The sequence below is a fragment of the Acinonyx jubatus genome, chromosome A2, assembly GCF_027475565.1.
Source record: "Acinonyx jubatus isolate Ajub_Pintada_27869175 chromosome A2, VMU_Ajub_asm_v1.0, whole genome shotgun sequence".
NCBI lineage: Eukaryota > Metazoa > Chordata > Mammalia > Carnivora > Felidae > Acinonyx > Acinonyx jubatus.
In genome coordinates, this window is record NC_069383.1 from 61,417,948 (window position 1) to 61,440,574 (window position 22,627).

At 35.9% G+C, this 22,627-nt stretch overlaps 1 protein-coding gene across 3 annotated transcripts in view; it reads left to right on the forward strand.

The window, feature by feature from the left end:
• Window positions 1-22,328, forward strand: part of ETV1 (ETS variant transcription factor 1) — a 92,044-nt gene extending 69,716 nt beyond the window's left edge. For 2 of the 3 annotated variants that reach the window (XM_053218400.1, XM_053218402.1), the window contains 5 exons: window positions 4,082-4,148; window positions 5,711-5,781; window positions 9,057-9,226; window positions 13,259-13,360; window positions 18,357-22,328. In XM_053218400.1, the coding sequence (XP_053074375.1) occupies window positions 4,082-4,148; window positions 5,711-5,781; window positions 9,057-9,226; window positions 13,259-13,360; window positions 18,357-18,578 (632 nt within the window). In that variant the 3' untranslated portion in view covers window positions 18,579-22,328. The remainder of the gene's footprint in view (window positions 1-4,081; window positions 4,149-5,710; window positions 5,782-9,056; window positions 9,227-13,258; window positions 13,361-18,356) is intronic. The other variant, XM_053218401.1, reaches the window with a different exon arrangement.
• The last annotated feature ends 299 nt before the right edge of the window (window positions 22,329-22,627 follow it).

Sequence of the window (22,627 nt, forward strand, 5' to 3'; positions counted from 1 at the left end):
TTTAAACCAGTCACACAGCAGCAAATATTAGGGCATAATACTGTAGAAAGTAGCTCAAAAGAGATACCTCCGAATATTTTGAAAATGTAATGGAGCTTCTCACTTCAACCTGAGAAGTCATGAGTTTGTAATGAACTTTAAATCGGTGTATTTTAAATATCATGGGTTTATAGATTTGTGAAGAATATCACTGAATAAGTATACGAATAAGCAACAAATCAATCTTCTCAGGTAACTGTGTTAAGAATAGCCATTTAAGATGCAAGAATAATTTCACTATGTAATCATTTTTAATTTTAAGTGCTGTGGTTCACTCACTTTAAACACTTGTGAGGGTCACTTAAAAATAGTTTCTGTTTTCAATGGTAAGCACCATATCCTGAATCCTCCCTGTTGGCACTAAGTGAAATGTTGCACATATGGTCCTCCCAAGAACCCTTTGAAGGGTGTCGCTTATAATTCCCATTTTACAGATGTGGAAGTTGAGTGTTTGAGCTGTGAAATAACTAACAAAATGTCGTAGTCCCACAAAATCTCAGAACCGAGGTTCAAAACCAGGTCTATTAGAAGACAAGATGCACATTTGTAATCCGTGCTGGTCTCCTGAGCCTAAAATTATAACCTATGGACACATAATAGAACAGCACAAATACGCTATCATAGTAACGTTTGTGCATGGGTTAAACTACATTTTATGATCGCTGCTGAATTTTGTAAGCTTTATCCTATGAAAAAACATGAGTGTATACGTATGCAATGCCTCCATTCCCTGCCACAAAACATTTGCCTTTGAAGTCACCGCTTAGCTACTTTGGATCTTGGTTGAGCATTTAGCAGAAGTTAAAATGTAATGCCAAACTTCATTGGTTGGATTTTTTATTAGATAAGGTAGAAATGAAAGCAGCAGGCAATTTAATTAGCAGTAATTTTTCTGGGCAAGTCATTACTTTGATGAACTTCAGAGCAATGTTTATGGCTCCTAATTAACCATGTTAGTCATTTGATTGAATAATCACTTTGGAAATGTTTCTACAATTTGATTAGAGTCTGACCCACTCTGATAGTCATAAATTAACTGATACCACTTTAGGATAACATGACTTTAGTTACTTTAGGGGAATAAACTCCTCTTAGCTATATTTTTTCAGGCTTCTCTGGACTGTATAAAGGATACTGATTTTAAGGATAGACTGGATTTAAACACTGTTAGCTGGCATCTCAATTTCAAGAGCTAGATGTTAATTTTATTTACTCTGGAGTATAATAAATAGTATTAAGAGTGGGAAAAACACACGTATATTCTTACATATGTATGTTTTTTTCTAAGCTGCCGTTCCTTGTTTTTCTTAGAACCTCGATCATAATTTTCGCCTCTGGAACTGTAATGGAGGTCCTGGCTTTAGCCTTATTAGAAATTATTAATTTATTATGGGTTTTAAATTAGTATACTTTGAATGCCACAGATTAATAAACAGAATTTATGAAAAATATTACAGAATTAGTACAAGAAATAACAAATCAGCAAGGTCAATAGATACATGAAAGTTAGTGAAATGATCAAATTCTTTCTTTGATGTCAAATGTCCAAGATCATGCTTGTTTTGTATTATGTTATTTTGTTTTATAAGATGTTCCTTCAACTTTGAATAGTGGGTTTCTTATAAGTACTTGCATTTCCTCTCCTCCTCTCCTTCTTCCCCTCTTGGGAGGAAAGACTACATTTAGTCACACTTATATATAATAGAGTTTAATCTATATATTTTCCTCTAGCTTCAGAGCCAGCCAGCTGTTTTTACAGCCATACTCCAGCTGGCCAGCAGTCAGGAAAAGTATTTTGTGGCAGGGTGTCAACATTGGTACAACAAAATTCTTACCTCTAAACAGCTGCTGAGCTGATGGCAGAGTCATTAACACTGTCCCTTCTAGGCCCAGCTGCTTCAAGGGTCCTATGCCTGGCAATAAATCAAAATAACGTTAAAAATTAATCTGAAATACCACTGGTTAAAAAGTATGGATAAAATGGATTGCTAACTATTTGGTAACCCAGACGTTCAATCACTCTGCAACCCCATGATAAATCTCCTGATATCAAGAAACAAGATTAACTCTGTCTTTTGTACGGTCAGAATTCTATACTAGATAATGTGTCATGTAAAGAAGGCATGGTATACTAAAATGTTTGATAATGAGTTTTATACTGTTTTCAACTCAAAAGCTGTTGATTTCTACATACTTTTAAATGTTATTGCTCTAATGAATTGCTATTGAGATATATTTGACTAGGGGCACCTGTGTGGCTCAGTCACTTAAGCATCTGACTCTTGGTTTCAGCCCAGGTCATGATCTCGGGCTTTGTGAGTTTGAGCCCTGAGTCAGGCTCCATTCTGACAGTGCAGAGCCTGCTTGGGATTCTCTCTCTCTCTCTCTCTCTCTCTCTCTCTCAATCTGTCTCTCTTGTCTCTCTCCACCCCTCCCTTGCTCGTATGCTTTCTCTCCCTCTCTCTGAGTAAATGAAACTTAAAAAAATATTTTTGACTAAAACCACATCAACTTTTTTCTGTGAAAAAATATCTGATATTTTGGTTGACATTAATTACCAGGCAATTTTTGTTTTTTTTTTGTTTTTTTTTTTTTTTAATTGTATACACTTTAAAAATGGAACATTCCAGACTGAGAAAGAATGACCTCTAGGCCAAGTAAATGCTGCTGATTATCTATTATAACATTAAATTCTATGGATGGGTAGTTAAGAAGAGATGAGGGTCTTTAAATCCCAATTCTTTTAAGTGATCTTTATTACACGTTCAGAAATCATGTACTTACTATGAGTGGTGGAATGGGGGGACACGCTCTTAAATAACACATTTGTCGTGTGTTTTGTAAGTTTATATGTGTTCAGAGTTTCAAAGACTTGAGTATACATACAGAAGATAGAATTAGTTTAGTCACATATATTTATACACTCCTATAGAATCTGTATATGTTATATATAGGCTTTGGTCCAGGTTTGTGGGACCTAAAACATAAACTTTGTGGAATCTTCTGAAAGAAAAAGAAAATGAAATGGCATATACAAAGTTAGGGGCAGGACCTCAGGAGGGACTCCTGTAAGTGGAGGATCCTTCCTGAAGCTATAACTTCATTGGCTTCACCAGACATCAACCTCTGATCAAGTGAGTGAACTTCTTTTTTCAGAATCAAAGAACTTGAGCCTGTAGTAGATTGTAGATAACATCTGACCCGACCTTTATTTTATATAAACTTGGACACAGAATGGTTTTTCTAAAGTCATGTAGCTTTGCTAGTGGTAAATAAAGCACTTGAATTTTAATCTTTTGTCTCCTAATCCATATTTTTTTTTCCTTTTCCCCCTCCCTAACCTAATAAACAGCCATCACTAGGACTCAAGTTTAACCATTAACCAAGTTTATTTTTTTGTATTTTTTCAGTGATGAGTTAACTTGGTCAGATAGGCAAGGCCTCACTCCTAGGGTGATAGTGGTATTTGCTACGAAATTGTGGGATTTCTGTTCTCTAGTCTCATTGGTTTGGAGTGTGACCTGTGTGCTTAACAAAAGAAAAAGTTAGTGATACTTTTATTTGGGGCTGAAAATAGCAATCTCCTTGAAAGGCTAGACTAATTTTAAGAGATGTAGCAAATTTGGTGTTTTGTTAATAATTTCTACCAGTGTTCATGAAATAAACTATGAATGAGTCTGTTGTTGATCTTTCCTCTAAATACCACGGGATATACAGATATATCTCATAAATGCCCCCCAAACGTATCTTAACTCATTAACACCATTTGTTTCAAGGCTACTCTCCTATTCATGTGGGATTGCAAGAGAACCACTCTTCCGCAAATGTGGGTAAAGCTGTGAATTCACATGCCTGTCGAAGAGAGTCCGTGTTCACCATTTCTTGTGTGGGCCCTGCCTGAAATGTTAACCACGTGTTGACAAGCGCTTCTCGTGGAGACTCATGTCAGTTTCGGTTATTTTCCTCTCTGCACTCTGTTCACTGGTAACCACACATTTTCAGCTCCAGACTTCTCTTTGACCGGTGTTGTTTCTTCTTTCAGAAGTGCCTAGCTGCCACTCCATCTATATGAGGCAAGAAGGCTTCCTGGCTCATCCCAGCAGAGCAGAAGTTAAGTTTTCTATTATTGAAGTTCCTTGTAAATCCTGTCAAAATCAGATGTGCCAAAGATGCAATCATTTGATTATTCATTCTATTTTATGGGGGAAATCACTTATGTTCCCTAAAGCACTATTTTAAAACTTTATCTTTTTAAAGTAAAAGGAAGATGTTTCGGGTCATGTTATCTTGAATTTGGTTGTTAACCTGAGTCATGTGCATGTAAACAGCTGAAAAGTGGACTTCTGTGTTCTTTCTGCACCCCCCCCCCCCGCAACAACCACATTCTTTTAAAATAGAACATGTGCTTTATAGATTAGCCTATCTTCCTACTCTCTGTTGAAATGTATCTTCGAGGAATGTCAGTTTTTCTTTACAAATTTAAGTCTCTGTTTTGAAATAAAAGACAGGAGATATAAATATATTTGCCTTTAAATAAACTGGATTTTCATTTTCAGACAAATAATAGTTAAGAATGGAATTTCACATAAGAGGCCTACAGAAGGAACTTTTATTATGGGTGTGTTCATGGTAAACATGGTGGGAAAGCTTTGATCTAACAGACTTTGATACCTGCAAATTAGTGAATAAAAAAGATCTCTGGATACATTCCCTACTGAAGTATTTCTATGTGTGTGGTTCTTATCGTAATGCTCTTTGTCCTCAGTAAGATGATATAGATGCATGCGTTTACATTAGGTCTAATATTGGTTGTTTTGTGTAAGTGAGACTGATAGAAGTAAATCGTTGTATTTAAAGAAGAGTATAATGAGCTGGTAAATCAAAAATATTTAAGGAATGCGATGTAATTAGTGTCACTACTGTTGTTAATGTTATGTACTCACGGTAGAGACCAATACATTTGAGAAAAAAAACTGTGATGAAATTGTATGAAATTTCTTACTGGCGATCAAAGACAACGAGAATTCACTGAAGGTCACAGTCAATGACATGGGGGAGAAAATGACCGTTAAAGCTGTTGATCTATTTTTTTTTCCTGTGGACTTAGTTTTGTAATAGGAAAAAGCAATATTAAACATAGAATTAAACTGTCTTGGCTGTTGGAGATGAAAATATGAGAAGGTTAGCCTAGCTAAATATTTCTCCCAGGAAGTAAGGGGTAGACTGAATGTGTTTCAGTTTATCAGGATAACCCCGTGAGGTAAATATAAGTAATTCATCTTGATTTCCTTCTTGTCTCATGAATAACAAAACTTGGAAGAGAATGAAAAAGGAGATTGTAATTTCTAAGTTTGCCAGTGTTTACCTGCTCTGTGCTTGGGTTAGTAATGATATAAATGTGTGTCATATATCACTGTGCTAGGTACTATTCCAAACTTGTGTATATTAAATTCTTATCCTGACAACACCCCTTTAAGATAGGTGATTTAGTATCACGCCCATTTTATAGGTGAGGAGACAGAGACACAGAGGCTAAATAGTGTATCTAAGGTCACAGAGCTGAAAAATGGCAGAGCCCTTTTCTACCCCAGTTTTTGTGTTAATGGCTCTATTTTAAATTGCTTGTGAATTTCATTTCTATCATGAATAAATGTATCCTCTTTCTCCCCACAGGCTGTATGTTTGAAAAGGGCCCCAGGCAGTTTTATGATGACACCTGTGTTGTCCCAGAGAAATTTGATGGTAGGTTTTTCATTGTGCTTCAAGTTTGAATTTTTCTAAGAGGGAGTGGAGAGTTCACCCTCAATTCTCCTGAAAGAAGGTGACATCTTTACTTAAAGATTTCTATGCACATCATTTGTGATGTATTCAACTCTTGCTAAACTTTACCTTTTATAAATTCTCTCTTCCTTTCCTTATTCGGAAGCTTTTTGCTTTTGTCCTAGGAGAGATCTCATTTTGAGAGTTATAACCAGAGTATCATTCTTGCTGAGCTTTGTGTCCAGTAAGAGGGGTCTTTCCATTGCCCTGCTGAGCACATGCAGCTTGTTGTTCGAGATTTATTGAAAGCTGATCCCATAATTAACAAAGCAGAACAGAAAGCATGCTACTGTGGATACGCAGATGACTAATGCAGTCTTCTTCCTTTTATTGTTCATGAAAAGATGCATTATGGAGCACAGGAACAACATAGCTGCCCATTTAGTTAGTGATTGTTAGTCCTTTTTGTTCTCCCCCCCACCCCCCCTCGGGAAGATGTTCATTCCTAATGTGCCATTATTTTGTAATTGCTTAAAATGGAGTCAGGAAAGCATTACCTTTTTAATATCACTCTCGATTGCAGTGAAAAGGTTCCAGATTTTAGAAAAGAGTGTCAAGTTAAATAGAATTTCTTCTTTCTCAACAAAGGTGGCAGAAGTCAGCATCTACGTGGACGCTTGGGTATAAAGTGAACAGTTCATTGGTTTAGTGGTTCTTCAGAGTGGGCTCCATATTTCCTGCTTTGATTGTTTAACAGGAAATGAGCAGGGACCCTCTGATTAGCTGATTGCACAAACTTTGGGGATCATGGCTGTAATGACTTGGTAGCACTCATAAGTTTTTAATTGTTGTTATTTAAACAGCAAAGTGCATGCTCAGATTGCTTCTACATCTCTAATTAGTTGCTTGAAGACTACTCTGTTCCTGAGGTTTTTGCTACTCTGGTCCTTCGCAGAAGGAATGATAATTTTGGGAAGATCTTTTTCCTTAATCTTGCTTTAAATTGCTAAATTCATTGAAGGTCACAGGGTTAAGCTCCAGTAGGGGTCACTTTTTTGGCCTTATTCTAAATAGATACTGGTTTTAAGCTTCGAAGTTCAGCAGTGTGATAGGTGTGGAGTGTCACAATTCTTAAAATACAACCTTTTTTCTTCAGACAGAGCATAACGCCTTTACTTTTTGGAATGACCTTCATCAGGTTTTTTTCTTCTTTCTTTCTTTCTTTCTTTGCTTCATTCTTAGTGAGCTTAACATTTTTAAAAATCTTGATTATCAGCATGGGCATATAAGGAAGAAAAAATAGCTCAAAACTATCAATAGGATTACGACATAATCTAAGAAGCCTAAATCACATGAATGTCTATTTTGATTATTCATTCCCTTTGACTTTTAAATATTCTCAATTTTGTACTAAGAAAGGCTTTTTTGGAAAATAATATTTATTACTTTTTTTTGGTAAGGAATAGACAGCAAAAGAATAGAAAAACAAAGGGTTGTTATTTTTTTTCATCGACAAGGCCGGTCACATTTATAGGCAGAAACAACCTAGAGATTATAAAATTTGACAGGGTTTCACTCTGTATAATTGCTCAGTTACCCCCATGAAAAAATTTGTGAGTCTCAGAAGGAAAAACTGAGATAAATAAAACTGTCATTGAAATCAATATGAAGAGACACTTCTGTATTATCTAGCTTAGACCAAAATGACATAATGATTTTTAGCAGCTATTGACTGAATAATTTTATTTTGGTTATGGTTTTTAAAGTGTTGCTCTTTTCGTGATTATTTTAAGATGTGTGTTGCTGTCTACTAACCAAAGGAAAGTTTTAAGAAGCTTCTGACTTCGCCTGCTTTATAATTCACACTAACTGTGAATAGATTAGCTTCAGTATATTCTGTCTGAATTGCTTCTATCGTGGAGAAGAGAAAGTTGTGCATTAACAATGATATGTCCGTAGGGCCCTAGACATTCGTTCCCCATTGTGACCAGTTCCACATATTTTAGGGGTAGGTGCCTGGAGGTAGATATAAATAATCAGGAGTTATGACTGAATTTTTTGTTTGGTTGGTTGGTAAAAGCAAGATAACTGACCAGATTTATGCCAGAAAAATTGTGGTACTAACACCCATATTGCTGTAATGTACTTAATAGGTTTTTACACTATGTATAAATAACAAATAAATGTAACACAAAGCAACCTTTCTTTTTTTTTTTTTAATTTTTTTTAACGTTTATTTATTTTTGAGACAGAGAGAGACAGAGCATGAAGGGGGGAGGGGCAGAGAGAGAAGGAGACACAGAATCGGAAGCAGGCTCCAGTCTCTGAGCCATCAGCCCAGAGCCTGACGCGGGGCTCGAACTCACAGACCGCAAGATCGTGACCTGAGCTGAAGTCGGACGCTTAACCGACTGCGCCACCCAGGCGCCCCCAAACCAACCTTTCTTGATTAAAAATATAGATTTACAGAAAGCTCCAGTATGTATGTTTTCAGATTGCACTTTTAGAAAAAGACTAGTAAGCTAAACTCACATGAGTGAAATGCAAGCAAGAGATGAAGAAAAACAAAGAAATTTTTATTTGCTGCCAGCTAAGAAAGTGGTAGTGCCCGTATGAAGGTGTGGAAAAGGATGGTATGATGATAATCCAATATGCTCTGATTTCCCTATGAGATTTTCCTAATTTATATAATGTACAGATTACTTAACCCAGCGTTTAACCGATACTATTAAATTTGCTTTGAAATATTTGCATTAAAATTTGCAATAGTTTGTAATGTGCAGGTCAATGAGATATTACACATTATAGTTTGCAGAATTTAATTTGTACAAATAAAGTGCCCAGAGCTTAAAATTGATTACTCCCTCTTCAGTGTTGCTTAGAGCAGTGAATAATGTCATTAGCATTAAAAGCAAAAAGAAGTGTGATTAGACGGTATGGTTTTGAAAGAAATGAATGAAAACAAAAGAATGGTTATACAAAAATGTTATAAGTAAATGACATCCGTGGATTTATTCTGCACCTGTGTGCATTTATTTTGACCCTTATATGTTATATATAGTTGTGAGTTTGTACAGATTCTCGCTTTACTTCAAATCCTTTAATTGTTTTAAAGCCCTGTTTAGCAATGACATTACATTTCACAGACATCCAAAAGTGGTTGTGTTTTAATCATTTTAGCGATTGACTTAATGTAAATATTTATATAAATGTCATAATATTGCTAATAATCAAAACTTAAAACCTTTTTAATTTAGGAGACATCAAACAGGAGCCAGGCATGTATCGGGAAGGCCCCACGTACCAGCGGCGGGGGTCACTTCAGCTCTGGCAGTTTTTGGTAGCTCTTCTGGATGACCCTTCAAATTCTCATTTCATTGCGTGGACTGGGCGAGGCATGGAATTTAAACTGATTGAGCCCGAAGAGGTGGGTTTAACAGATTTTTGTTTGGAAAACCAGATATATTATAATATTGAAGAAACATATATTCGATCAGTGTGCCAAAAACGTTTTTGTTTGTTTGTTTGTTTGTTTTTACTTTTAAAACTTTAGGGAAACCTTCTAAATTAGAAGGTGGGCAAAAGAAAAAAATGTATCCATTTAAACTAAGAAATGAATATGTTGCACACTTTTTCCAGTTGAATACCATCCTGTGGAATTGATGAAGAAAACTAGCCAGAGCATCGTTGGCCTAAGACTTGATTCAAGAATGCAGTGCTTGCGAAGGTCTCTAAGAGAGCATCTACATTGGGGATGTTTGATGATTTTTGAGGAGGAGAGGGTGTATCTGAAGTTCAACTAATTTTGCACATGAAGGGATTGTTCTTGAGTATTAGCATTTGTTATTTGGATAATCTTAATTTTGTCAAGGTGTCAGAGAGGGACATTGAGAAACCAAAGTCATGTGCCAGAGGGAGCAGGGGAGAAATTGCCGTGGGGGGGGTAAAGGCCCACAAGAGCTGCAGTAGGAAGTGCTCACTCCTTCAGAGATGCGGGCCTAGGAGGGACATTGCTTCTCTTTGATTTTTGGGGATACCTATTCTAGGCAGCCGGACTGTGTACACCCCATGAGAAAGTAGGGATTAAGTACAAAGTGTCACCGTAATACCTAAGAAATTGCCAAAGTAAGAGAATTCTAGAGAGATAATATGGATAAATGGAACACACTTTCAACTACCTGTTCACCTTTCTTACTGTCGCCCCCGTGCACAGACAAATGGAATGTTTTCCGGAAAAACGTCTCAGTTCAAGTTTTATTCTCCCCAGGTCTAGTTTCAGACTTAAAGCTACTATAATTATTATGGCATAACCCACCAATTGCATTTTGGACCTCTATAGAAAGGTGACTTTTGTATGAAATGCTTGTGTCTTATTAAAGGTGCTTTCTCTGCTACTTTTGAAGTTGACTTTGGTTTATATTAGCCAAGAAAGCAATGGAAGACTTTCAGTTAACATGCCTATGACTGATCATTTTGGCTGTAGGGTTTAAACACCTCAGAAAGATTGAAAAATTTCGTAAGATATCCAGCTTTTTTTGAACCCAAGTGATTAGTTTCTCATAGACCAAATATCTACAACCTAGGATAATGGGCCTATGCATCTTAAATTTTCTGCCCTTTGAAAGCAGGTATTCATTTATAATCAGATAACATGTCGTAGTTTGATATCCAGAAGATAAGTTACCTTTCTTATTTAAGAGATTATCTGATTCAAATATGTATTAAAAGAAGTTTGAAATAACAGGAGCTGGTTAGCATAATTATAAATCTACTTCAGATTATAACTCGTGCTTGCCGGGTTAGCTTTGCATCTCCATTGCCCTACACCAAACACACATACAAATTTCAGAATTTGAAAATATCCATTGTCTAGTATGGGCTAAATGTTTAGGTGTTTGAATTTCCGTAGTGTGTCTCATGCTTACTTTGGCTTTCAAACGAAATTCATTTTTATGTAGATGTACTTAAATGATGTAAGCTAAAGAACTGTAAAAATGTGAAGCACTAACAAATTGAGACTAGAAACACTTAATGTAAAGTAACTTGAAAGCCCTTTAACGTGATGGAAGTGTGTGCTGTTCACCTCCTCGAACATGTTAATAATCACTGAAGAGTTGGTTCATCGGAGAACTGAGTACGTGCGATAGGAATTTACATCGAACAGTTATTTCCTTCTACCTGTGACTAAAATATAGTACTGTTAACTGTGGGCACCCCGTGGTAGAGTAGATCTCTAGAACTTGTTCATCTTGCATAACTCATCTGCGTCTCATAGGCATATTGGTATGTGGCCCTTCTCTTGATGAATGTGACACTGAGTCAGTTAAAACATCTCTAAGAATCGGGGCACCTGGGTGGCTCAGTCGGTTAAGCATCTGACTTTGGCTCAGGTCACAATCTCATGGTTTGTGGGTCTGCGTGGAGCCTGCTTCTGTCTCCTTCTCTCTCTGCCTTTCTTCTGCTCATGCCCTCTCTCTCTCTGTCTCTCAAAAATGAATAAACATCACAAAATTTTAAGAAAACATCTCTAAGAATAAATTTTACTGTTTTAAAATACCTACTAATACCCACTTGTGCTGAGAATTACCAGGCATCCTCAAAATCAGACTCTGCTTATGGTATCAAAAAAATCATCTTTCTCTCCCTAGAGACTTCCACTGTGTTGTCTTAAAGTTGGTTGCAAGTTTTTTACTTTCTAGGGACATCCTGGTGAGTTTCTTCATGAGAAGCATTTGTAAATGAAAAACTATTCAGAGGTGGTTGTTTAATTTAAGGAAATATTAATACTTTATTTTCACATAGTTACAAACAGGGAGAGAGTCAAACAATAAGACACTCTTAAATACAGAGAACAAACTGAGGGTTGATGGGAGGGTGCGGGAGAGTGGAAAGTGGGGGATGGGCACTGAGGAGAGCACTTGTTGGGATGAGCACTGGGTGTTGTATGTAAGTGATGAATCATGGGAATCTACCCCCAAAACCAAGAGCACACTGTATACACTGTATGTTAGCCAACTTGACAATAAATTATTTAGAAATAATTTTATTTAGAAAGCATTGCTTTCATTTCTTACTGCCACCCTCCCATTTCACTACTGCTTAGAACACTTGCATTAAAATAAAGTTGATCTTTGGAAAATTAAGATGTACCTGCTGTGATGACCACTTGGATATGTCATCATGTCCCTGTTGCATCACATTTCTCTGCTCTTAAAAAAGTAGAGGGATGCTTGTGGCTAAATTACATCGTATGTTTATTTAGGGAATACAAATTAAGGAGGTAGAAGATAGCAAGGATCAGTATTTTTAAAAGGAAGGAAAAAAAAAAACAAACCCTGAGGAAAGCCTATTGCTAATAAAATGGAGAAAGACATGATCTCTCTGAAAAGCATTCTATTTTAGTGTATGGGACCCAGCAACAACTTGGAATTTCATAGAAATATAGGAAAACACTAACTCTATTAGCTAATGCTCTCTTGGGGTCGCCTAGGTATGCATGACAGCTGCAGTATCTGCTCAGACTAATAAAATATGGAAATTAACGAGAACATGGTTGTAGCTGGGTCAGAAAAAGCAGGCTACACTCTTCAGTATAATGCGTCAGCCAGCCCAAGGCGGTGGTGACGCGGGGGAGGCATATACATTGAAGAAGGGGCTTTTCTTGAAAACCTCTCCTCTGCCACATAAGTTGCTCCTCCAAAGCCACATTATAAAAAGTTCTGAGATTTTTCACTAAACAACAAAGTGGACATTCTGCTTTAGAGATTTTTGTTTGTGGACTTGTGTACATGGTGACCTTTTCCACTTCCTTCTTATTTTTAGTATGCAATTACTGTTGTCTAAGTGAATGCCTAATTTGCCAGTTTAGTATTGGTTACAGTTTTATTCTGATGCTGCTTCAGGCAATAAAAATTATTTGCAGTTCAGATTATGAATTTGTATAGTGTTTCCTCTGCTCCACATAAAATGCCACTTGTTCACTTTTTTTATTTAGTATCAAACAGGGTATTTTTTCCTTTAGTTTATCATAACCTCGAAAAATACCTTTACAAAGAGATCACTAAGCTGTTCTTGATGTATGGGTTTTATCTGAAAAACTAAGAGGGAAAAAACAGGCCATATATCTCAGGATGGGAAACTTGCCTCATCTTGGTGAATTGCAGCCTGTTCGTTCCCATTGTAAACACATCCCCTTATTTCCATTTAATTTTGTATCCAAAACAATAGTGACAAAGAATTCTATTGTGAAGTTTCAGAATGATCACTGCGCTGCACGCCTGGTTTAAAAGCAAACCAGGACACAGGAAAATTCAGATCATGATTTTGCCTCTTTACTTAGGTCTTTAATTTGGTTGTGTTTTGGAAGGTTTGGAAGTAATTGATTAATTCACTAGTGTTTTATGAAATATCTTGATAAGGCAGTACTTAACACTACAATGTCATTCTGTTTTGGTGGCAGGTGGCCCGGCGTTGGGGCATTCAGAAAAACAGGCCAGCTATGAACTATGATAAACTAAGCCGTTCGCTTCGCTATTATTATGAGAAAGGAATCATGCAAAAGGTGAGCACTAAAACAGCATTAAAATTCATTGAAATGTTGCACATTGATCTGCATGTCGTACTTTAAAAGCCACATATCATTGCATTGCTGAAGCAAGGTTTTCACTCATTTTAACATATGCTTAGCTCTTGGTTTTGGTATTACAAGCCTTTCTATTTATAAATTCCTGGGCATTAGAGACTAGTGTAATAATATCATATAGAAACTAGTAGGCTTTCTGGCAGTCCCAGCTTTACCGTATTTGCTAAAAAATGTTGTTTCAGTACTAATATTCACGTATGTCTTCCCAGAAGTTTTCGGTAGTCCACTACATTCCCCACAATTATATAATTTGGAAATGCTTTTGTTTATAGTTTCCAATACAAACTGAATGCTTACTTTTTCCCTCCTTGTTCTTATCCTTAAGAAACATTCAGAGAATTTCTTGTCCTGAAAAATCTTCTCTTCTTGTCTGAGATCTTGCCTGGTTTCAGCATGTGACAGCTTAGAATCCTAAACCATTTATTAAAAATAAGTATTGATACTATTTCATTGGTGAATGAAGTTAAATATATTTTATTTCATTTCAAGTGAGTTTCTCTTAGTATTTGAAAGTGGCTTTAAAAAAAAGAGTAAGATAAAACAAGCAAAGTGCATGCAGAAGAGATTGTAAAATTTTTGAAGAAGGAAATGAACTGATGAATAAAGATAAAACATTGAATACTTGTGATTATTATATCTTTCAGCCTTGCATGTGTATTCATTCCAGTTGTGTAGACTGTGAACCAAGTTTATGATTTATCCTTTGTGAACATTGCTGTCTTATTATGCGTCCTTTGTTCATTTGGGTGACACAAACATAGGTATATATTCTGCACTGTGGCATATTTTTTATACCACTTTATTTACGCCAAGAAAACTCAACCATTTGCTACATGTAACATACTGGAACAGAGGGAACAGCATCACTGAGTTTTTAGACCAAAGGGAATTGGTGCTCTGGAGTTCACCAGCTCAGAAGTTAGAGTGCCCAAGATCCTTGAAAGATAAGGCTGAATCCATTTCTCATTTCCTATTTCCCCGAATCTCGCCTTCAAGATATATAATCTATTACTACCTGCTCCCCTGTGTTCTCCATCTCAACCATAGGGTCTTTTTTTATTCCTCTCTTCCTCTCACCTGCCCTTCCCACCTGCAGCGAGACCCTTTCATTTTCCTCACCAAGTCCCTAGTCCCAGCACGTCACGTGGGCTGGTGCAGCAGGTGCTCCCCAGTCCTGGGTAGTGGTGCACAGCGAAAGAGAGAATGCAGTCGGGTTTACATGCTGACTTCTCAGCGGGTCACCTTTTTGAACAGGTTCTTCTGCTAAATGGTGGTGTTTTTACTTCCTGAAGTTGTTCTGATGATTAAATGAAATAAGGTACCCGAGACCGTTGCGTGGTACCTGGCACAATAGAAGTCTTCAGCGAAAGGTAGCTCTGAATACCACTCACACCCTGAAACCAGTGGGAGCTGAGACACATTTGGCTTCTGTGTCTTGACCATTAAGTCTCTTATTAAAGAGAGCATTCACAGAGAGTTAAAAGGAGAAGGTCTCTAGTTACACCTCAGCTTTTAGACATAGCGTTTGACAGGGTATCTCCAGGATGTCATGCCAGGTCTTAATTATTCTCAAGGTGTTCAAACGTGATTCTTATTACTAATATCACCATTCCATGTGCCTGTTTATTTATCCGATGATCACATACACCGTGTGTTTACCTCTTATTTTAATAGATTGATAAGACAAGATACTATCAAATAATCAAATTATGGCATAGGTACTAAAATACAGATTAAAATAGTGTTGCTCCTCACATATTTCCCTGTTGGGATGTAATTGCCAAAAGAAATTGTTTGCAACTGTTTATCAGCTAGTAGAGGGTAGCAAAATTCTGTCGTTTCTATGACATACCTTTTGGGGTGTTGCCGTGCAGTGTGAGAAAGCATAGGGTGTTTAATGGTGAAATATGCAAAATTGAGGTCTCCTTGTAGCCAGCACATAAATGAAGGCTGTTTACAGTTTTTACAGACATGTTTACTCTTTTTCCCCATATGTGTTCAGTGATTCTCTTTGCTGCTATTTGATACGCCTGTGACCCCCTCATTACTTCACCGATATGGTCCCCTCTTTATAGAGTGCCTTGCCCTCTGATTTTTACCTAACGTCTGTATCAGTCTAATGGTTAAGTAAATTTTAACAGAGTCACTCAGGAAAATTATGCTGTCCTTAAAAAAAAAAGTGTGATATAGAATTTTATATTTCAGGGTGTAGTGGAAAAATGTTTATATGACCACACTTGTTTAGAAACTTAAAATTCTGATACTCTGGTTTCTTTTCAGATCATATAAACTTAAAATTATGTATGTATGTGGTGTATGTCAAGGAAAATAAAATGGAAAGTTTAGAAAATAAAAATAATCAAATGGATCTAAACATATAAAAAAATCCTGATTATTTCAGTAATTGTGAAAGAAGAAAGGGTAGGGTATGGCTTTTAGACTGTACATACATGTGTTCACTTCTATTTCAAAACAGAAATGCCTAGACAAATATGTGGAAAAATTTGAACAGTGGTTATTTCTTGATGATATAATGATAAATCATTTCTTTTGGTTTAATGTGTAGTTTTTAGTTTTCCTCTAGTTTCTCTGTGTTACTTCTACGATTTTAAAAATTAACACATAATTTAAATGTGTAGTCTTTCAAAGCACAGTTCAAAAGATACTTCCTTACTTAACTCTAATTCATCTCCTATAAAATTCATGTTCTGTATATCTCAGCTTTGCAGTTTGGGTATACTTAATGTGCAGCATTTTCTACATTGTAATTGTATTACTACTAATAAAAGACATTATTTCCCTTGGTAGTTATCAGCCTTTGTTCTAAACTCTGTGGCATCTAACATAGTCCGATAAATATAGTGGTAGCTCCAAAAATGTTTTTCATAAGAAAAATAGCAGGAAGCAATGAGTCAAGGCAGTCTCCTTAAAGAGGTTTTATAATCTTGATTGCATGTTGTACATTTTAATTCCCCATGGTGATTTATCAAATCATTTCTAATTATAACCAATAGCAACAGGTTGGATAAAAAAAGCTACCAGTAGCCTAAAGCAAATACCTCTTTTTCTGAAGCTCCAAACAAAACAAAGAAGGTTATTGAATGCTTTGAGGTATGCAGGCCATTTATTTATTTATTTTCCTCAAGATGCTTTGAATAAAGAAAAAAAAAAACACAAGGATTTCATATCTTAGCTTTGTTTCTGATATTGCCTGTTTATATATTTATGGCAATTCCACCTTTATGAACTTAGCTTCTTTCTTATAAGGGCCTAAAATAATTTATGTCAGCTCCTCTGTTTGCTATGCAATGTACTAGAAACTTCCATCTTGATTTTATAAGAGGCTTTCCATAGGAGCCGTTCCCACCTCTATTTCACAAAAGAAAGGGGAAACTGAGAGCAGATTAAGAAACATGTCCAAATTTATAAAAACGAAGTGTTCACTCTTTTCATACCTAAGAATATTCAGATTATTTGGATTCTCTAAATTGGTTCCTTTTACAAGCTAACAAAATCCAGGACAAAAAAAATGTTCTAAATCTTGAGTCCAGAACACTAGCGCTCTTTGGTAGTCGATTCGCTTTCTCCAAACATACAGATAGTGTCTAAACCATGAACTTACTCTTCTCCTGCATCACAAAGCAAATAGCAGTGCCTTTTTGATACATAGGAACCCAGAGGTACTGAGTAATTCTCACCTTTCTAAAACTACTAATCTCTGCACACATACAAAAAGGTACTGTCAGTGTCAATGCAAAGAACTGTATTCATGCACACACCCCCTCCACCCTCTATCCCACAACCCACTCCTGGTTTTTTTAGAACCTCAGTTTTGCCTGTTAATGGAGGTGGGGGTACATATGTGTTTCACTTCATTACTGTTTATAATTTCCTAGAGAAACATTATTCTTCAAAATTTAAGTTTGGTACATGTCATTCCCTACAAATTATGCTACTTCTCCTTTATTTCAGGCAGCTGTCACATTTCTTTTTCTCATTTCCTCCCTATGCATTGTATATTTTAAATTCCTTTCACTTTTTTACACCTCTTACTTCAATTTGACACTTTACACACATCCTTAACTTCTGTCTAATGCAACTTGCCTTCATTTTTAAAAGTGATGTACCCAGGATAATGCTGTCCTCTTGATCCATCTTTCATTTAAATAAGGCTATGCATCTTTTTCTTTTACATCAGAATACACAAGTGCCAAAAAAAAGAAAAAAAAGAAGAAAAGAAAAAGAAAAAAGAACCAGTTCACTGTGAATCAGCAAGTCACTAGTCTAGTCTTATTAGGAACACAACACATTTTTCTTTTAAGGTTTAGAAGTTTAGTTTTTCTACGATTTCAGAAAATGTAATATTAAGAGGGAGACACTACACCTTAAAGATCCAGTCATTTTATAAAGATATTACCATTTAAAACAAAGGAAAAAAATTTCGATGGGAGATGCCTGCATGAAATCATTGATTTCCACCCCTCCCCCAAATAACAATGTAAGCTTCCTTTTATTTAAAACAAGCAAAGTGCTAAGCTTTCTAGCTGTGCCTGGAATGAATGTAATTATTACTCAGAGTCAATCATTACTCAAGGTTGCATTTCCCTCTTTTGGACTGTAATTTATTCTACAAAGTAAGGACCTTCTTTTTTTTTTTTTTTTTTTTTGGTTATGCACCCTTTCTGGTATATTAAACCAAGTTTTTATTCTTTTATTTCCCTGCTCTTTCCTATTTGGGGATGGTAGAGATTGCAGTTCTTTTGAGGTCCATTGACATATAGTGTTACATCAGTTTCAGGGGTAAAACAGAATGATTCACTACTTGTATATATCATGAAATGATCGCCACACTAAGTTCAGTTAACATCCTGCACCGTACATAAGGCTGGGTTTTTCTCTTCCGTGTTTTCATCAGGTGGCTGGAGAGAGATATGTCTACAAATTTGTGTGTGATCCAGAAGCCCTGTTCTCCATGGCCTTTCCAGATAATCAGCGCCCACTGCTGAAGACAGACATGGAACGTCACATCAATGAAGAGGACACGGTGCCTCTGTCTCACTTTGACGAGGGCATGGCCTACATGCCGGAAGGGGGCTGCTGCAACCCCCATCCCTACAATGAAGGCTACGTGTATTAACACAAGTGACAGTGAAGCAGGGCCTGCTCAAGCGTTTCCTCTTTTTGCAGGATGCAGAGAATCTCTGAGTGCTCTTCGATTTTTGATTTTTGTTGTTTGTATTTTATTTTTAAATAATAATACACAAAAAGGGGCTTTCCTGTTGCATTATTCTATGGTCTGCCATGGACTGTGCACTTTATTTGAGGGTGGGTGGGAGTAATCTAAACATTTATTCTGTGTAACAGGAAGATAATGGGTGAATGGGTGGGGGAATACGGGGATTACTTTTTACTTAGGCTTGGGATGGGGTCCTACAGGTTTTAAGTATGATGAAGCTATATCATGTTTATTTGATTTCATAACAACATAAGAAAACGTTCATTTTCTTTGGGTATCTATGGTACAGTTAATTCACATTGTGTAAATATCCACTTGGAGACCATTTGCCTTGGGCATTTTCCCCTCTCATTTCTGAGTCTCTGCAAGATGTACAAAAACAAAAACAAACAAACAAAAAAAAAAAAAACAAAAAAAAAAAACACCAAAAAACAAAAAACAAAAAAAACCCTACTGTAAATGGCAGTTTAATTGTTAGAGATGACTGGTTTTGCACCTGTTGTAAAAAGGTATTTAGAGATTGCATTTGCTGTTTTTGTTTTGTTTTGCTCTATATAGGACTCACAGAGGATAACCATAAAATGGGTAATTCTCTCTGAAGTTGAGTGATCACCTTGACGGTAAATGAGGGGCACAATTTTGGACTCTGGCTCCAAACTGAGTCATAGGCCAGTAGCATTACATGTATCTGGTGCCACCTTGCTGTTTAGATACAAATCATACTGTCGTTTAAATATTTTGAAGCCCGTTTCAGTTAAATAATGATATGTCATGGTCCTTTGAGATCTTCATTTAAATGTCAAATCCAGGATCACAATGAAGCAAAAAATATCTATCTCACTTCCTTCAGTACATAAAAAGACATTATTTAATCGATAAGAATTAACTGTACTAAATCACATATTATGCTGTTCTAGATACAGCAAGCACTCCTTAAGAAAAATATCCAATACACTAAATAGGTACTATAGTAATTTTTAGACATGGTACCCGTTGATATGCATTTAAACCTTTTACTGCTGTGTTATGTTGATAACATATATAAATATTAGATAATGCTAATGCTTCTGCTGCTGTCTTTTCTGTAATATTCTCTTTCATGCTGAATTTACTATGACCATTTATAAGCAATGCAGTTAACTACAGATAGCATTTCAGGACAAAATAGATGACTCAAACCATTTATTGCTTAAAAAATAGCTTATGCCATGCTATGCTATAAGCAGCTTTTATGCACATTGACAAATGAAGAGTAAGCTTCAGCTTGCTAAGGGAAACTGTGGAACTTTTGTAACTTTTGGTGAAATAGAAAATTATTTACAAACTGTCAAAGATCTGAGGAAGTTGCTGTATGACATAGTGCTGGCACTGATATTCATCATCTTGTTTTGGACACTTGTGTAAATGTGTTTGGATTGTTCGAAAGAAGATTTAAAGATTTAAAGTTTCAAAGGTTTTTGTTTTGTTTTTGTTTGGCATTTGGAGAAAATATTGAAAGCAGAATATGTTGTTTCATTCACCTTGGAAAAAAACAAAGTAAATGGTGTTATAATATCCTTGAAAAGCTTGCTGAACCATTCAGACAAAAAGCATGAATTTTGTTCAATCCATCAATATCCCAGAGGAACGGCATTTTTTAAGAGTCTATAATGAAATGTTAAAAAAAAAATCCAAAACACAAAGCCAAAATGAACCTATAAAAGCATTTCTTGGTGAACACAGGAAAGATTGTTGAAAGATGATTTCTCGGCTACCCATTTTCCAAAATGGCACAGATCACAGCTCATATATCTAAATTGAACAGCTATTGGGAAACCCATATTCAGTGATCAATACTAGTCACATTTAATCCTACAAAAAGATCTATTTTAATTTCATTGTATGTATGTAACCTGTGATTTCAATGATTGTTCTGCCTATACATTATATATCATTAGGCCCATTATGGGTTAATAAGTATGCCTTAAAAATGAGAACTTCTTTCCCCCTACTATGCTCATGTGGCCATTTACAGCACTTAGAATAAAAACAAATTTTAAAATATTCAGCTAAAGATTTATTGGAAAGAGTATTAACGTATTTGGAGAAATTGAAGGAGAAATTAAAAGTGGGTCTTTAAAATAGCATCTAAATGAAATTGTATTGAGGATTCTTTTTCTTTCTCCTTTTCTTTTTTTCCTTGTTCTTTTTTCTTTTTAATATCTAGTTCTAATTTCCCATTGGGGAAGGATTGGGCTATGAGTTATCTTAATGGATCAAAGGAAGAACTGGTATTAATTATATAATATTTAAGGCCAAACTATTTTTCTCTTAAGGTAGTGACTCACAAAACAAAGTGAGTAATTGGCCTGTTAACATTAAGAATATTTCCAGTACAGAAAGGTTCAAACGTTGCATTATAAACTCTTTTGGGAAATGTATCTCAAGTTCTTTTTTTTTTTTAAGTTCTGTTTTTATTCTTTTTGTTTGCTTGTGTTTTTATTTTCAGATAGATTAATAAATCTGGCAGCTGATTTCTGCGAGATTCTTGTGTTTTGAATTTCTAATTGAATTGGCTATTAGAAATCCTTTAAAAATACAACATTTTCCTTCAAATTGGTAAAATAAACTAAAAGAAATCTCTCCCCTAATTTTGCTGCCTCTCAGTGATGATATGCTATTACCCAACAGACTGATTACAACCAAGAATGGTACATCCTAAATAACTAATGAAAAATGACTTTTCTTAAGTTATGCCTCTGAAAAATAAAAGTCCACAAAGCTAGCAGTGCACAACAATTTTCTGAAATCATGCGTGGGTCTTGGAGGTAATTTATTTGAATCTTCTTTCTACAGATAGTTTTAATTTCTTGTGGCTGCCCTAACAAAGGTAATGGTTCAAAGCTACACAAATATATCCTTTTATAGTCCTGAAGATCAGAAGTCCAAAATGAGCCTAAAGGTGCTAAAATCAAGGTGTGCATGTAGGGATTCTTTCGAAGGTTCCAGGAGAGAATCCCATTCTAGCTTCTACTTTTAGAGGCTACTGACATTTCTGAGTCCCGGCTCCTGGCTTCAGCACTCCAGTCTTTGTTTCTGTCGTCATGTCCCTCTTTGTACTGAAGTCAGATATTCCTCAAGCTGCCTCTTCTAAGGACACTGAGGATTGTATTTAAGGTCCTCACAGATAACCCAGGATGATTTCTCCATCTCAAGATCTTTCCTTCGTCACATCTTTGAAGGCCCTTTTGCCTGTTTCATTCACAGCTTCCCAGATCAGGACATGGAGGTGGAGGGTTGTGGGGAGGGTGGTGTTATTTAGCCCATCACCTAGATGAAGACGCTCTGGTCAAAATACTGATTGATTTACCTCTAGACAAAAGTTGTGTTGATGGAGATAGGGTGAGAAGTTACTGAAAAGCATTTTTGTTTACCATTGAAATAGTTTTACTATACTCTGCATAAATGGTACTGAAAACATTCTATTAAAGTTCACCTATTCCAATAAAGGATCTAGTAATCGCATCAAATGATGACATGACTTTATAACCCCTTGTGTAAATATTATGTGATGAGCGATAAGGTGTGTTAAGTACAGCGTAGTAGCACAGTTAATTCTGTCGTCCAAGCCAGATTATATATTTTTTAAATAAATTTCTTTTTGTGCTGGTATGAGTGGTTACCATACGCTCTTAACATCTGCTAGGGATTACTATTAAGAATTTTAGAATATGTCTGTTACTCAGAAGAACAGTTCTAAAATGTGAGTCACCTTGTCTTCATATGACAAGGAAAGAAATCTATTACCCACTTTTATAACATTTAAGCAGATCATGGGAATTTCTAAAACGAGCTCCTTTGTCAATCAGGCAACGTTTTAAGAGCTTATAATGACAAAACATTGCAGAGGAGAAGGCCATTTGAATGTTTATACTTGATATCTTAGAAGAAGTAAAATTTAAAAATAAGCG